The 14,487-nt window shown below is 35.5% G+C and overlaps 1 protein-coding gene across 1 annotated transcript in view; it reads right to left on the bottom strand.

The window, feature by feature from the left end:
- LOC119771406 (neuropilin and tolloid-like protein 2) overlaps positions 1–14,487 on the bottom strand; it is a 55,480-nt gene that overhangs the window by 25,579 nt on the left and 15,414 nt on the right. The window contains exons 4-6 of the mRNA XM_038267324.1: positions 4,799–5,047; positions 4,314–4,361; positions 3,780–3,907 (exon numbers count right to left, since the gene is read on the bottom strand). Coding sequence (XP_038123252.1) covers positions 3,780–3,907; positions 4,314–4,361; positions 4,799–5,047 — 425 coding nt within the window. The remainder of the gene's footprint in view (positions 1–3,779; positions 3,908–4,313; positions 4,362–4,798; positions 5,048–14,487) is intronic.

The raw sequence follows: 14,487 nt of genomic DNA, 5'->3' as shown, positions 1-14,487 counted from the left end.
GAATACTGGGTCCATCTGTCCTCGGTCCATGACAAAAAGAAGTAAAGAGCTAAGTTAAAGCTGCAGCAAAACTTATTGTTCATATGTATCAGGGCAAATTTACAGAACAGAGAGTAGAAAACAACAGGTGCAGATGGGAAGGTTGAGAATGACCTTACTCCGACACACACACAGAAAAAGCTGATTAACAGGGGAGCAGAAAGGCAGGAAGCAACTCCATATTTGGAGATATGAAGTATGGAGTATGATCACTCTGTGGGACTGTCTTTTTGAAACTGTAAGATTAAAAAGAGCCGGTGTTGCACGCGGGGTCAGAGTTGCTGTTCGCAGATGCGTGCTGCTGGCGCTCCTCTCCGAATCAAAGGCGAATCGAAGCTTCGTTGTCCAGAATTTTTTTATAACACTCCATCTCAGTTAAGTTACCTGCACTCGAATTAACGGACCCGGGGAAAAACCATGACAGTGTTTTTCAACAGGACACATTTTCTTTGGCGTCCTTTGCAAAAGCGAAGAAAGATGTTCTTACTTTTGTCACCCACTGGCGAAACAACTGATTGTTTTGAACTGGAAATCTGTACCATCCTCACACATCCGTTGGATCGAGGACATGCTCTATTTTCTTTGATAGGTAGAAGTGGAATGTTTAGGAATCTTTGGGGACCATTCCTCGAATATGTCAACAAGTCTGATATCTCACTTATTCCTGACCCCAACGCTTAAAGGAATAGTACACCCAAAACATGATTAGCCTTCATTTTCTACTCACCCCCATGCTGAACAACACTCTGGAGTACTTTTTTGATATTTCAAATGCATCTGGAGATCTGGGAGGCTTCTTGCTGTCTGCTGACATTCAAATAATGGAGGTCTATTGTGCCCGAGACAGAAAGGTCCATAAAAGTCCACAAAAACGTGTCAATATTCCTCCATACTGCTCGTCCAATGTATTCCAAGTGTCCTGAGTGGGTAGCATCCAGAATTTACTCGAAATGAAGTCATTTAGAATGTTTTTAGAGCATAAACAGTAGTGTATAGGATTTCCTGAAAGCGTGCGCCAGCGCGTTCACGAGCCTACGGAAACCGCGGCAGACCAAACCAGATGAAAGTGCGCATTCAGCTCGGCAAAGAACTCATGCTCTTCCTCAACACTGAAGTCCTCAGACATTTTTCTTTCGTTGTTTCTTTCTTTGCACAGGTAAACAGCACATTTCTTCTTCTACGCTTGCATTATCGGCAGAGCAGACGCTGAATGCGCACTTTCATCTGGTTTGGTCTGCCGGCTTCCGTAGCGTCCTGAACGCGCAGGCGCGTGCTTTCAGGAAATCCTATACACTACTGTTTATGCTCTAAAAACATTCTAAATGACTTCGTTTCGAGTAAATTATGGACGCTACCCACTCAGGACACTTGGAATACATTGGACGAGCAGTATGGAGGAATATTGACACGTTTTTTGTGGACTTTTATGGACCTTTCTGCCTCGGGCGCCACAGAACTCCATTATTTGAATGTCAGCAGACAGCAAGAAGCCTCCCAGATCTCCAGATGCATTTGAGATATCAAAAAAGTACTCCAGAGTGTTGTTCAGCATGGGGGTGAGTAGAAAATGAAGGCTAATCATGTTTTGGGTGTACTATTCCTTTAAGGGGGGCACGCAGAAAAATGATTAGTATGCTATGTCTGGCTGTGTCTATGTCTATTTAAAGAGGTCTTGTATTTAGCATTTGCTGTTTGATGGGTAGGTTCCTTTTTTTTCTTGTTTGTCTTTGTAAAAAAAAAAAAAAAAAAAAAAACTACATTTATGTGAAATATTGTCTGAGATCATTTTGCTTAATAAACAAAGTTTAAAAAAAAAGAAGAAAAAAAACAGATAGGGATGCACGATATTGGGATTTTGGCCGATATCCGATATGCCGATATTTTAAAACTCATGTAGCCGATAACCGATACCGATACCGATGTTAAAGCTGGACAAAAATAAGTAGTCATTGAAAATAGCAGTTTTGTTATCCATTTCTGATACTTTGAAAAATAATATACTCAAATATATTTTCATATGCTGATATCAAATTGATTTTTAAAAACGCGGTATCGATCTATTTTACTTTCAAAATCTCGTGAAATTTAATCGTTCTGTTACAAACTCTCGTGATATTTTGCAAATTCCTGTGAGATTTTGTTAGTAAAATAGATCGATACCGCGTCAATATATCAACATATAAAAATATGGCAAAATTTCGTGAATTTTCGGGGGATTTCGTGGCATAACGATGACATATAGCAATATTTCATTAGTAAAAGAGATTGATATGGTGTTTTTAAATGGAAATATATCAGCATATGAAGATATTGTTATATTTTAATGTATCAATATTTTTTCCCTAGTCTTTAGAAGTTTTTAAGTCTGTAAAAAAGAAGTTTTTAAGGAAGAAGAAGAAGTAGTATTTTTTTTTTTTTTAGACTTTAGAAACTCAGAAGCTGATCAAATATCGGGTTAAATATCAGTGGGGTGGCCGATGTCCGATATTCAGTTTTAAGGCCGATACCGATAGGGGGCCGATTATATCGTGCATCCCTACTTTGAACTAATCTGAACCCCACTTCTTTGTAGACTTTTCAAGTTCTAATCACTCCTGCAGGGATGATTATTGCAGCATTATTCTGCATTCGTCTGGCCTTGGATTTGGTAATCATGTAGTTAAAGTGTGTATTAAGTGAGATTTACTGTTTTAGTGCTAACTGCTATTTGAAACACAAACCTATCACGTTTTTCAAAACATTTTCACATGTTTAAATGCTAATAAAGCACATTTAAAAAACAGTCAGGGGTCAGAGGCAACATGCCAGGAGAGAAACACTAATCTACGCTCCACTCAGCAGTAGAACGCTCCGATCATTCCTGCATTTTATCAGCTCTCTTATCAGAAGGACTCTAAACCGTAGGAAGAGAATGATGGAACATTTAACACTTTAAGCAGAACCACGCCTACTCACACATGGAGATTTTACTGCATTACATTTGCCACTGGCTTAATGCAAAAGAAAAACTCCAACTTTCAGACATTAAATACACAGCAGCATTGGATAATGAACTTTGACCTGCAGGTTAAAGGTTTGTGGGAAACATTGATCTTCTAATAGGAATAATAGTAATGGGAAATATTTAGCAGCAGGTAACCTCCTTAACTTAAAGTGCGTCTTTCTTTAATTTATTTTCTTCATCAGAATAACTTTAACCAGCTGTTTTTTTTTTTTTTGGTTCCTACCAATAAAAACATTCCTGAATGAAACAACTTTTCGATAATGGGAAGAATGGGGATCAGTTTTGTCCTTTTTCTGCTGAAAGCCTAGAAAAAAAATGCTTTTAACATGAATGCTGCACAGAGGAGGATCCAGCAAAGTGCTTCATAACATTCAAGACATTTTAGTCTTTTGTTATTCTTGGTTATAGTCAAAGTCTCAGTTTAATTGATGTTAGAGCCTTTGTGGTTAAAGTCATTTCAGTGTCACTTTTATGTGCTTAATCTCAGCATCAATGGATGGATAGATAAGGAATCTGGACTTGATTTAAATCCCCACATCCACAGAAAAATAAAAATGTGTTTAATCTTTAGGCAGTGAGGATATGAATGTTTATAGGTGATAAAATAAGACTGACGGTGACTCATTCTCACAGATCAAATCCCGCTGGTTTCAAGCTTTCCTGGTTTCTTTTTTAGATAGATTGTTATGGAAGCTGGGGAGTCAGCTGCCTGACTAATACGGTCCTTTGAGCTGACCTTAGACTGAGGGGGAGCCCTGATGGTCCAGATACAGTCCAGAGCATCACCAGGCTTAACTCGCTCTTCCTCCTCCACCTGACTGGAGCGAATAATCCCATCCCATCCTCCGAGCTCAAACTGGCAGTCTGCAGGAGGAGAGAGACGGGCAAAAGAGGTAAGAAAAAATGGATGAGAAACAGAAGGGAGACATGAAAATGAGGAACGGTTATGTTGAAAAAAACGCAACGCAATGGATTTGGTTTGGGAGTGAAAAGAGTTTAATGTTCAATAGAAGTGAGGACAGAAGATTATAGCAAATGACAATATAGAGAGAGAGGAACAAAGACAGGGAGGGAGAAGAAAGATAAAAGAGGTGCATGCCCTTTCGCTGTCTTATAACTATGCATATGTGCGTGTGCGTACATCCTTTGCCTTCATGCACCATTACTGGCTTGTCAGGCTACGTTTGAACATCCTGCATTCACATCACACTCAGAGACAGCCTCCAGTAAGCTACCGAGCACAGAGGAGCTCGGACGCCATGGAGCGTACCTGGGATGGGGTTCAGCAGTCCGCCCACGTGCAGATGGAAATCAGGGTCTGAAATGATCAAATTTAGGAGGAACATTAGTCTCGGAGCAGAAACGGGTTAGCAGAGAACACACGATCTGGTCCCACCGAGCCGGGCCAGATAAAGCACAGAGAGGTTCCTTTATCTCTCGCCTGATGGGAGACACTGATTTCTAGACACACGTGGTTTAGATGTAAAGGCTGTTAAATTGAGCTGCCACACAAGAGAAGCAAACGACGGACAGTCGGGAGCTTTGAAAAATTAAAGAGCCCATAGAGGCGATGGATGATCAAACATAGCAGAGATTCTTAGAAACTCCAATGTCTGATTCTGCTGTATATATTAGGCTCTTTGCAGTGAAGGTTAATCAGATATAGCTCCTCACTGATCTCACTAAGCACCTTTAGAGATGGAAGAAAACAACCCCCTCTCCCTCTGAGGGGGCTTTGTGGAGTTCACCGCTCACCTGCGATGAAGGTGTACTGAATGCGGAAGCCGAGGCCCTCCAGCTCCTCGTCGCTGGTGAACTTGATCCACATGAAGCGGCCTGTGGAGGTGACGAGGCCCGGGTTGTTTCCTCCGCAGAAGCGATCGATGAGCGGAGAGAAGCCAAACGGCCCGTCACGTATTTCGATGTGATCAAAGCGACATTGGAACGACGGCTCGATGTAGTAGTTCTTGTCAAAAGCCAGCTGGATCCTTTGTCTGGGGAGAGCTTGGGGAAACATAGAAGCAACACAAAGAGGGAGATCAATGAGAAGAATCTAAACGAACCATGCTTTTGAAAGAAAGATAATCTGGATGTTTTTTTTATTATTTTATGACAGATTTTGAAAATAAGTAGTAATGCGTCTGATTCTACTGTTAATTTTCAAAGTCAGCTTAGATTTAGATTTCTGCTGGAAATATAAATGAATCTGCAAATAAATGCATTTAGTCATGTTGCTACAAGTGTTTTTAATGTGTTCAATCTTCGGTGTTTTTTTTTTTTTTTTATAGATTTCATTTGAAAGGCCAAACCTACGGAAGAGGATTAGGGCCACTGGAAAAAAAAAAGAAAAAGTTAACTGCTTTTTAAATTTTATTTCAGTTTAGTATGGGAAAAAGTCAGAATTCTGACTTTAATCTCTGGATCTCTGACTTTTTTTTTTTTTAGAATTCTGACTTTAATCTCAGAATTTTGACTTTTTTTATTGTCAGAATACAGTCAGAATTCTGAGATTAAAGTCAGAATTCTGAGATTAAAGTCAGAATTCTGACTTTTTCTCAGAATTCTGACTTTAATCTCAGAGTTCTGACTTTTTCTCAGAATTCTGACTTTAATCTCAGAATTTTGACTTTTTTTATTGTCAGAATACAGTCAGAATTCTGAGATTAAAGTCAGAATTCTGAGATTAAAGTCAGAATTCTGACTTTTTCTCAGAATTCTGACTTTAATCTCAGAGTTCTGACTTTTTCTCAGAATTCTGACTTTAATCTCAGAATTTTGACTTTTTTTATTGTCAGAATACAGTCAGAACTCTGAGATTAAAGTCAGAATTCTGACTTTTTTCTCAGAATTCTGACTTTAATCTCAGAGTTCTGAGTTTTTTCTCAGAATTCTGACTTTAATCTCAGAATTCTGACTTTTTTTATTGTCCGAATTCTGACTTTATTCTCAAAATTATGACTTCAATCTCAGAATTTTGACTTTTTGTATTGTCAGAATACAGTCAGAATTCTGAGATTAAAGTCAGAATTCTGACTTTTTTCTCAGAATTCTGACTTTAATCTCAGAATTCTGACTTTTTTTATTGTCCGAATTCTGACTTTATTCTCAAAATTATGACTTTAATCTCAGAATTCTGACTTTTTTTATTGTCAGAATACAGTCAGAATTCTGAGATTAAAGTCAGAATTCTGACTTTTTTCTCAGAATTCTGACTTTAATCTCAGAGTTCTGAGTTTTTTCTCAGAATTCTGACTTTAATCTCAGAGTTCTGAGTTTTTTCTCAGAATTCTGACTTTTTTATTGTCAGAATACAGTCAGAATTCTGAGATTAAAGTCAGAATTCTGACTTTTTTCTCAGAATTCTGAATTTTTTTATTGTCAGAATACAGTCAGAATTCTGAGATTAAAGTCAGAATTCTGACTTTTTTCTCAGAATTCTGACTTTTTTTATTGTCAGAATACAGTCAGAATTCTGAGATTAAAGTCAGAATTCTGACTTTTTTCTCAGAATTCTGACTTTAATCTCAGAGTTCTGAGTTTTTTCTCAGAATTCTGACTTTAATCTCAGAGTTCTGAGTTTTTTCTCAGAATTCTGACTTTAATCTCAGAATTCTGACTTTTTTTATTGTCCGAATTCTGACTTTATTCTCAAAATTATGACTTTAATCTCAGAATTCTGACTTTTTTTATTGTCAGAATTCTGAGATTAAAGTCAGAATTCTGACTTTTTTCTCAGAATTCTGACTTTAATCTCAGAGTTCTGAGTTTTTTCTCAGAATTCTGACTTTAATCTCAGAGTTCTGAGTTTTTTCTCAGAATTCTGACTTTAATCTCAGAATTTTGACTTTTTTTATTGTCAGAATACAGTCAGAATTCTGAGATTACAGTCAGAATTCTGACTTTTTTCTCAGAATTCTGACTTTAATCTCAGAATTCTGACTTTTTTATTGTCAGAATACAGTCAGAATTCTGAGATTAAAGTCAGAATTCTGACTTTCTTCTCAGAATTCTGACTTTAATCTCAGAGTTCTGAGTTTTTTCTCAGAATTCTGACTTTAATCTCAGAATTTTGACTTTTTTTATTGTCAGAATGCAGTCAGAATTCTGAGATTAAAGTCAGAATTCTGAGATTAAAGTCAGAGTTCTGACTTTTTCTCAGAATTATGACTTTAATCTCAGAATTTTGACTTTTTTTTATTGTCAGAATACAGTCAGAATTCTGAGATTAAAGTCAGAATTCTGACTTTTTTCTCAGAATTCTGACTTTAATCTCAGAGTTCTGAGTTTTTTCTCAGAATTCTGACTTTAATCTCAGAATTCTGACTTTTTTTATTGTCCGAATTCTGACTTTATTCTCAAAATTATGACTTTAATCTCAGAATTCTGACTTTTTTTATTGTCAGAATACAGTCAGAATTCTGAGATTAAAGTCAGAATTCTGACTTTTTTCTCAGAATTCTGACTTTAATCTCAGAGTTCTGAGTTTTTTCTCAGAATTCTGACTTTAATCTCAGAGTTCTGAGTTTTTTCTCAGAATTCTGACTTTAATCTCAGAATTTTGACTTTTTTTATTGTCAGAATGCAGTCAGAATTCTGAGATTAAAGTCAGAATTCTGAGATTAAAGTCAGAATTCTGACTTTTTCTCAGAATTCTGACTTTAATCTCAGAGTTCTGACTTTTTCTCAGAATTATGACTTTAATCTCAGAATTTTGACTTTTTTTATTGTCAGAATACAGTCAGAATTCTGAGATTAAAGTCAGAATTCTGACTTTTTTCTCAGAATTCTGACTTTAATCTCAGAGTTCTGAGTTTTTTCTCAGAATTCTGACTTTAATCTCAGAATTCTGACTTTTTTTATTGTCCGAATTCTGACTTTATTCTCAAAATTATGACTTTAATCTCAGAATTTTGACTTTTTTTATTGTCAGAATACAGTCAGAATTCTGAGATTAAAGTCAGAATTCTGACTTTTTTCTCAGAATTCTGACTTTAATCTCAGAGTTCTGAGTTTTTTCTCAGAATTCTGACTTTAATCTCAGAGTTCTGAGTTTTTTCTCAGAATTCTGACTTTAATCTCAGAATTCTGACTTTTTTTATTGTCCGAATTCTGACTTTATTCTCAAAATTATGACTTTAATCTCAGAATTCTGACTTTTTTTATTGTCAGAATTCTGAGATTAAAGTCAGAATTCTGACTTTTTTCTCAGAATTCTGACTTTAATCTCAGAGTTCTGAGTTTTTTCTCAGAATTCTGACTTTAATCTCAGAGTTCTGAGTTTTTTCTCAGAATTCTGACTTTAATCTCAGAATTTTGACTTTTTTTATTGTCAGAATACAGTCAGAATTCTGAGATTAAAGTCAGAATTCTGACTTTTTTCTCAGAATTCTGACTTTAATCTCAGAATTCTGACTTTTTTATTGTCAGAATACAGTCAGAATTCTGAGATTAAAGTCAGAATTCTGACTTTTTTCTCAGAATTCTGACTTTAATCTCAGAGTTCTGAGTTTTTTCTCAGAATTCTGACTTTAATCTCAGAATTTCGACTTTTTTTATTGTCAGAATGCAGTCAGAATTCTGAGATTAAAGTCAGAATTCTGAGATTAAAGTCAGAGTTCTGACTTTTTCTCAGAATTATGACTTTAATCTCAGAATTTTGACTTTTTTTTATTGTCAGAATACAGTCAGAATTCTGAGATTAAAGTCAGAATTCTGACTTTTTTCTCAGAATTCTGACTTTAATCTCAGAGTTCTGAGTTTTTTCTCAGAATTCTGACTTTAATCTCAGAATTCTGACTTTTTTTATTGTCCGAATTCTGACTTTATTCTCAAAATTATGACTTTAATCTCAGAATTCTGACTTTTTTTATTGTCAGAATACAGTCAGAATTCTGAGATTAAAGTCAGAATTCTGACTTTTTTCTCAGAATTCTGACTTTAATCTCAGAGTTCTGAGTTTTTTCTCAGAATTCTGACTTTAATCTCAGAGTTCTGAGTTTTTTCTCAGAATTCTGACTTTAATCTCAGAATTTTGACTTTTTTTATTGTCAGAATGCAGTCAGAATTCTGAGATTAAAGTCAGAATTCTGAGATTAAAGTCAGAATTCTGACTTTTTCTCAGAATTCTGACTTTAATCTCAGAGTTCTGACTTTTTCTCAGAATTATGACTTTAATCTCAGAATTTTGACTTTTTTTATTGTCAGAATACAGTCAGAATTCTGAGATTAAAGTCAGAATTCTGACTTTTTTCTCAGAATTCTGACTTTAATCTCAGAGTTCTGAGTTTTTTCTCAGAATTCTGACTTTAATCTCAGAATTCTGACTTTTTTTATTGTCCGAATTCTGACTTTATTCTCAAAATTATGACTTTAATCTCAGAATTTTGACTTTTTTTATTGTCAGAATACAGTCAGAATTCTGAGATTAAAGTCAGAATTCTGACTTTTTTCTCAGAATTCTGAATTTTTTTATTGTCAGAATACAGTCAGAATTCTGAGATTAAAGTCAGAATTCTGACTTTTTTCTCAGAATTCTGACTTTTTTTATTGTCAGAATACAGTCAGAATTCTGAGATTAAAGTCAGAATTCTGACTTTTTTCTCAGAATTCTGACTTTAATCTCAGAGTTCTGAGTTTTTTCTCAGAATTCTGACTTTAATCTCAGAGTTCTGAGTTTTTTCTCAGAATTCTGACTTTAATCTCAGAATTCTGACTTTTTTTATTGTCCGAATTCTGACTTTATTCTCAAAATTATGACTTTAATCTCAGAATTCTGACTTTTTTTATTGTCAGAATTCTGAGATTAAAGTCAGAATTCTGACTTTTTTCTCAGAATTCTGACTTTAATCTCAGAATTTTGACTTTTTTTATTGTCAGAATACAGTCAGAATTCTGAGATTAAAGTCAGAATTCTGACTTTTTTCTCAGAATTCTGACTTTAATCTCAGAGTTCTGAGTTTTTTCTCAGAATTCTGACTTTTTTGATTGTCAGAATACAGTCAGAACTCTGAGATTAAAGTCAGAATTCTGACTTTTTTCTCAGAATTCTGACTTTAATCTCAGAGTTCTGAGTTTTTTCTCAGAATTCTGACTTTAATCTCAGAATTCTGACTTTTTTTATTGTCCGAATTCTGACTTTATTCTCAAAATTATGACTTTAATCTCAGAATTTTGACTTTTTTTATTGTCAGAATACAGTCAGAATTCTGAGATTAAAGTCAGAATTCTGACTTTTTTCTCAGAATTCTGACTTTAATCTCAGAGTTCTGAGTTTTTTCTCAGAATTCTGACTTTTTTGATTGTCAGAATACAGTCAGAATTCTGAGATTAAAGTCAGAATTCTGAGAAAATACTAAACTTAAATAAAATGAAAAAATCAGTTAACTTTTTTTTTTTTTCCCAGTGGCCCTAATCCTCTTCCGTACAAACCAGAGTAGAGCATAAACGTAAATTTGGTTTGTATGTTTTGTTACATCTCCTGAGCCAATACTTTGCAGAATAATATCTGCAGTCTTTCAGTGTCCGGCTCCTTCTGAATACCTCATATTCTATCTCCTCCTATTCATAGCTCTTTTCCTTCACCTTTCGCAGGGTCAACAGTAAGAACTCTATCCAGGGTAGAAAAAGATTTCCAGATTTCAGCCTTACTGTTGCCATTATGCAACAGACATGCATATGAATGAGACTATGTTCCAGAAAAAAAAAAATTAAAAACAAAAGTTACAAAAATGTAAAAAAATGGCTGAAACTCTTCATTAAAAAACTCAAAACATGGAGGTTTGCAGAGGTGTCAAGTAATAAAGTACAAATACTTAATTACTGTACTTAAGTACACTTTTTAGGTATCTATCCTTTACTCCATTACTTATTTTTCCTCCTACTTCTGACTTCTACTCATTACATTTTCACACAAGTCTGTACTTTCTATTCCTTACATTTTTAAAACAAACGTTACTCGTTACTCTTGGCTTCGGTTTATTGTTTCTAAATCTTTATTTCCCGTCATGTGCTCCATCCAATGCAGATCATTGGCTCCACCCACATCTAGTGAAAACTAGTGTGATTGGATGAGTCATAGAACGCAAACACTCATTGGTTAGCTAAAGGAAATCATCAGAAGCAAGCAGGTGTTCTTCAAACTGCTAACGTGAATTGTCTATGCCATGCTACAATGTGGGATTCGGAAAAAGATGTTGAAATGTCTGAAAGGTCGGACACAGGCGAGAGCGTATCGGGAGACGGAGACCAACAAGACCTCCCTCATCTCTAAGAATTTTTAGAAATCGTCGAAAAATTGAGCTTTCAGCTCATATAGTGGCATCTGGCTGGTTTTTTTTAAAGGTTACTTTATACTTTTATACTTTAAGTAGTTTTTGGAGCACATACTTTTTCACTTTTACTTGAGTAAAGAGGTCAAGTTGATACTTCAACTTTTACCAGAGTGTTTTTAAACTGCAGCATCTTCTACTTAAGTAACAAATGTGTGAACTTTTGACACCACTGGAGCTGTGTACGTTAGCATGTGTCACACAGAGTACATGTGAGGAAGTAATGTATTCATGCTAAACCCTGCACTGAAAAAACTCATAAGAGTTACTTAAAAAAATATTTTAAGTATTTGAATGCAAATGATTTAAGTCAAATTAAATGCTACAATATCAAGTAACACTCACTGGCCAGTATCAAGTAAATATTACTTTCCATAAGACGTATCTGTCTAACCATTCTCAATAAAGAATAAAATCTCTACTAGATATTTGAATAAAGGTATCAGTTATTTTTTGACAAATAATATATACCTTATTTGTCAAAAAATAAAAACATTAATGACAGACAACCTTCCACCAAGATTAACTGGAACCCACTGCTAATTCTTTACATTTGATGCCAGGTTTTCCTACCCTAAGATGACAAAATCATGAATGCATTTAGGAAAGCAACTTCAACTTTAGGGTGTTTACTTTTAGGGACAGTTTAAATCCATCCGACTCCAGGAAAAGTTTTTGGAAGACTTCAAAAGTTTAGCGCCGAATGGGGGGGGAGGGTATGCCAAGTTCAGGGCATATATCAGTCCTTTTGTAGGCTTTTGCGGTACTGTTGCACCCTACCAAAATGAAAAAATGTCGTCGGATGACCTCTTGCCCTGTGTGTGATCCTGTAACATCTGGATTACTGTGAGCTACAGTGTGCATGCATCATGCATGCGTTTTAAAGCACTACATTTTTAGAGTTTATGTAGTATTTTTAGGTTTATGAACATACTGCTGTTAAACATTTAAATGTAAAAGGAAATCTAAGTAAAATTTACTCTTTCCCCGAAATTCATGAATTACATTTTAAAAAATTACTTCAGAAAATCCAGTTTTTATTGATGCTTATAAAAAACAGAGTAGAAATTCTGACGAATACTTTAAAAGAGTTTACTGCACCAAAAAGTCCCTTTTTTCAGTGTGTGAGGTGGGCAGTGCCATTTCATCTTGTCATGCAAAGGATTATGGGAAACCCTATTACTCCTAAGAAGCAGATAGGAACGTTAGAAGGTCCTTATTCTAAAGGAACTATCAATAGGAAGCAGGATGCTTCCTCTTCCTACCTCCTTCCCCCGGCCAACACTAACCTAGAAGGTATCCTGGCGACTGCGGACACATTTCCACTTTGGCTTAGGAGACCAACAATAAGAGGTAATCTGAAGCTGCTGTGTCTGCAGCAGCTTGTCACAGAAAAGCTGCTCATTCTTATTTGCGAAGTGCTTCAGGTTCTTTCAGATTCAGTGGAGGGTTTCAGCAAATGTCAGTTTCAGATCCTGCTACGGTTTGTGAATTAATTTTTCTCCTGAACTTTAACTTGTTTATTCTGACATATCAGGATTGTAAAGGCCAAATGAATATGCACAATTATTAGTTAATAATTCAGCATCAAATTTATCAGATAAACTTAATATTCTAGAAACATTTTAGTTTTATTTAATCACTTGTTTTGGTGAGTTTAGGCTCTATCAGGTGTTATTTATTCTTTTATTGGAGCTTAAGACTCTACAAACGGGTTCAGAATAAATACACCAACGTCTAGTTAAAGCTTAGACCCGTAGATCCGTTTGGCAATACTTCTAGTTTATCATTAGAAGCATTACTGGCTGTTTGTTCTTGGTTTTTCTGCTGAGACGTCAAATCTTCCATCAGTCTTTAATAGATCTTTTTTTTTTTCTGTTTGCATTAGTTTGAGCTTCATCCTTATCAACTCTGACCAGGTTACATCTCCCTCCTGAAGTAAATAATTTACCACCTTAGTATTGGTTATTTTGGTCTCATCAGATCAGATGTTTATTGTCCCAACTCTCCACCATAAAGTTGTATTGTAATGTGTTCGCCTTTTTAATGGCGTAACTATCGGTAAGCAGAGACAGCAGTTGCTTAAGGGCCCATGACCTCTTAGGGGCCCCATCACTGTCAGCTGGTAGGCCCACCTACGTAATTGTAGACTAGGACGTCTGTTTGCAGATGCAATGGTGCGAAAAATTCCTCTTAAACCCACCTGATACTGCAGTGACTGACCGGACCGTATTTATACTGCAACACATGGCAGATTTCAACATGATAGTGAGCCGTTTAACCCCTAGAACCCTACGGACCCACCGGTGGGTCCAGCTGCTACGTGACCTCTTAATTTTACCAAACCCCCAGTATTGATGTAAAAAACACATTCTGCACAGTTTGGTGACATTTATGGATAAATGTGCCAAAATGGCCTCTCCGCCTAAGAAATTTCTCACTAATACCATTCTAAAATAAATATGATTCATCTGATTGAGTCCAAATTTGGTATATTTTTACACAACATTTAGATTTAAAAGTCTGTACTACTTTTTTGTGCTATAAATAATATTTTGGTAGTGTTTTGCAATGTTTATTTCAAAGAAAAATTTTGGCGAGGTTCAAAAAATGCAAATTATTTTGTATTTTGTCCCTAATATTTCAGGCAGGGTCAAAGCTACAATGGTGCTGACACCAGAAAACCATTCTATGACATCTTACCTTTACAGACGTACCAAAAGTTTCTTCTTAAATCTAATAGCTGTGAGGCTATAAGTGATTTACTTTTGTGTGTTTTTGTCAGGCAGAAATTTATTTATACCCCCTTAGGGTGTAAGAGGTTAAACGCGACACCAATAGCAAAGCAGAAAGTGGTACTTTTAATTACTATGTTAATAACTGTGTATAGTTCATTAGACGGTTGGTAAAAAAATCCACTCATATAACATGTTTCAAACCGCAATACAGATCTTAAAAGAACAATGTATTTCAGTATTTTATTTTTTACACTACGACCTGGAATTATGGGTAATCCAGAGCGTAGATTAAAACCATAACCTTTACCTACAATGTGTTAGCGACGATGGATACCAAAAACAGGTGCTTAAGCGGATTCTGTAACATGTGGTGGTGCGC

The sequence above is a fragment of the Cyprinodon tularosa genome, unplaced genomic scaffold (genome assembly GCF_016077235.1).
Source record: "Cyprinodon tularosa strain WSP-4 unplaced genomic scaffold, ASM1607723v1 ctg67, whole genome shotgun sequence".
In the NCBI taxonomy this organism is placed as follows: domain Eukaryota; kingdom Metazoa; phylum Chordata; class Actinopteri; order Cyprinodontiformes; family Cyprinodontidae; genus Cyprinodon; species Cyprinodon tularosa.
This window is presented reverse-complemented; position numbering and strand designations above follow the sequence as displayed.